Source organism: Perkinsus marinus, assembly GCF_000006405.1.
Source record: "Perkinsus marinus ATCC 50983 genomic scaffold scf_1104296931692, whole genome shotgun sequence".
Lineage (NCBI taxonomy): Eukaryota > Perkinsozoa > Perkinsida > Perkinsidae > Perkinsus > Perkinsus marinus.
The window spans coordinates 5,117-7,525 of NW_003215662.1; the positions used below are offsets into that span (position 1 = coordinate 5,117).

The window sequence follows — 2,409 nt, forward strand, 5'->3', positions numbered from 1 at the left end:
GTGTTCCAGCCTGGAACTTCCAGGAGTGTTCGTCCCAGATTATTCCTGTTACAGAAACTCTATCCTTGTCGGACCATGTCAGTAAGAGTCTACCTTATGCTGACGTGTCTATTCCTCTATCTTTATTATTTTTTCAGCGTAGTGGCTCCCGTAGCGTAAGCGAGAAAGTTTAGAACGTTTTTTCCCATAGCGTAGCGAGTAAGGTTTAGTTGTTTCCTTCGTTGCCCCGATGCCGCATGTTCGCTCAGAACAAGCAACGAGTCGTAAAGACCAGCAACGATGTATAGCACGAGCACAGGTTCGATTGTTCGGCTCTCATCCTGCAGCAGAACAAGTATGTTCTCAGAGAACAGTTCTCTGGACCGAGTATGTATCGTGCAGTCTTCCTGGCATCGTGGAGTTATTACCTATGATCCCTCTGGTCCTGGTCGTGTTTGGATTCAGTTTGAGGACGATGATTCCCCGGAGTCTGTATGTTTATCAGACGTTACGTGGCGCCGGCCTGATATCTCTGGTTCTTCCTCTCCATCGTTATCCCCCGGGCGCCAAGGAGGGCCTGATGGGACTGAATCATCATCGTCTGATCCGATTATCTATGATAAGTCTAAGCCCTAGTCAAACTCTATGATGAGTTTGATTGATATGAGATTTAGAGTCCTGTATAATATAGTTCCTCCTCAAACGGCGACGACCTGTGCGCCGATGGTTCAAGGGTACAGTGCGTGATATGCGTGCCTCGGGTCCGGTTGACGTTGAATGGGATGATGAGTTCGGTGAGATCGAGACTCTTGATTTCTGGGCCTGTCAACATAGATCCGTGTTATGAGATTTGCTCTTTTTCACCGAGTATTATCGTTTCAAGCTTATAACCTTCAAGTTTATAGTATGGTAGATTTTGCACAGCCTGTGTGCGAAACAGGTATTACCACTGGCTTGTGCATGCGTACGGATGCTCTAGCTAGAACCGAAGTTCGGTTCAACCGAACATGCGGGTTCGGTGCAATCTGTTCTTGCTAAGTGTCGAGAATTCCGTAGCCATCTTGGCTCAAGTTCGAGTTGTGTGCTGAACCCTCGTTAATCCTATCAAAGAGCGGACGGATGATGGAATGAGCAGAAGAAGTTCCTGTGTTTCTTCTAGCTTTTGCGCACAAAACTTGTGCGAAGCGCTCTGCCTCGTCAATAGGAGTAACAATGAATTTGTGACGTCTTGTATGGTAGGAAAAAAGCTTTGCGGCGTGGTGTAATTCTTTCCTTACAGTTCTGTCATAAACTTCGCTCGAGTTCAATCATTCCCATATCTCCGGGAGTTGTCCACCCCAAGTCTACCAACTTAGTAATATGAGAATGACACCCTGCAATTTATTCCAAGTGGTGCTGATTATTGGCCTCCTAGTTAATCCCCAACTAGCGGAGGTGGCTGCCCTTGGCAAGTACCATGGATGGGATAATGACTATCGCTTCTTTTGCACTATAAATGTGAAGAGCTCGTCTAAGATGCAAATTACGGCCGACGTTGAGCTGGTCAGGAGAACTAATGGGGGCGAGTGCGTCAACTGCCACTTTATCTACGGCTTATCGAAAATGCTCGGCAAGACTAATGGAAGTGAGAACAATGTCGATCTACTTAGCCAAGTTGATTTTATTGCTCCGACGGGAGATCCCACCACAGAATGTCTGAATCAACTAGCTGAAGCTATCGGTGTGGGTGATCATTGTCGCTGGAATGCATACCCTTATAATGGTAGAATGGTTCTTGACGGGTGCGGTTCACACTGGGACCTACCTCATGTCAACTAAGATATCTCGAGTCCCGAGGCGCTGCTTCAGTTGTCGATTATTCAGACGAGGGTTCATGATTGATCCTGTCTACTTTTCTCTTTCGTTTACTCATAACGTTTAATAATGAGTCATCATCAGGCTTATTGAGAAATAGCCACTTATGAGATTACAAGATATGTCTGTGACGCGTCCGATATTCGGTTCTGATCTGTGACGTGAATCGGGAAGTCCGTATTCTCGCAGCTCGTTACGTTTCGAGAGTCCTACGTACTTCAGGGGTTTTATTTGGATCGTAATCTTCGGTGTATCCCGTCACTATTACTCCGATATGAATACGAGTCCAAGTAGAGAAAGCGATGTTGGGTTGCACGCGGGTCCGTCGTGCCGGGCGTGGAGATGCCACTAGCAGTGGCCCACTACGACGATCTGAAGGAGGAGAGTTGGCGCCTCAGGGCGCTATCACTCGGCCGTTTCTGCTCCTCACGCCAGTGGTACAGATATCCGTGGCAGTAGTGAGATAGCCTCTGTTTTATAGCCCACCCTCATGGAACGTGGAGTTGCCGATGAAGAACTCTCTGCGGGCGACAGCGATCATCGCTGAGCGATGGAATTGACTCTGATGCCGAACCG

At 47.6% G+C, this 2,409-nt stretch overlaps 1 protein-coding gene across 1 annotated transcript; it reads left to right on the plus strand.

The window, feature by feature from the left end:
• Positions 1–1,256: 1,256 nt before the first annotated feature.
• On the plus strand, positions 1,257–2,125 carry Pmar_PMAR012216 (hypothetical protein). The gene has a single exon (XM_002786244.1). It carries the CDS (start codon positions 1,339–1,341, stop codon positions 1,795–1,797), a length of 459 nt encoding a protein of 152 aa, XP_002786290.1. The 5' UTR covers positions 1,257–1,338; the 3' UTR covers positions 1,798–2,125.
• Positions 2,126–2,409: the final 284 nt, after the last annotated feature.

What these genes read in the sequence shown, in the direction of transcription:
- Pmar_PMAR012216 (XM_002786244.1), top strand. Translation starts at nt 1,339, where the DNA reads ATGAGAATGACACCCTGCAATTTATTCCAAGTGGTGCTGATTATTGGC.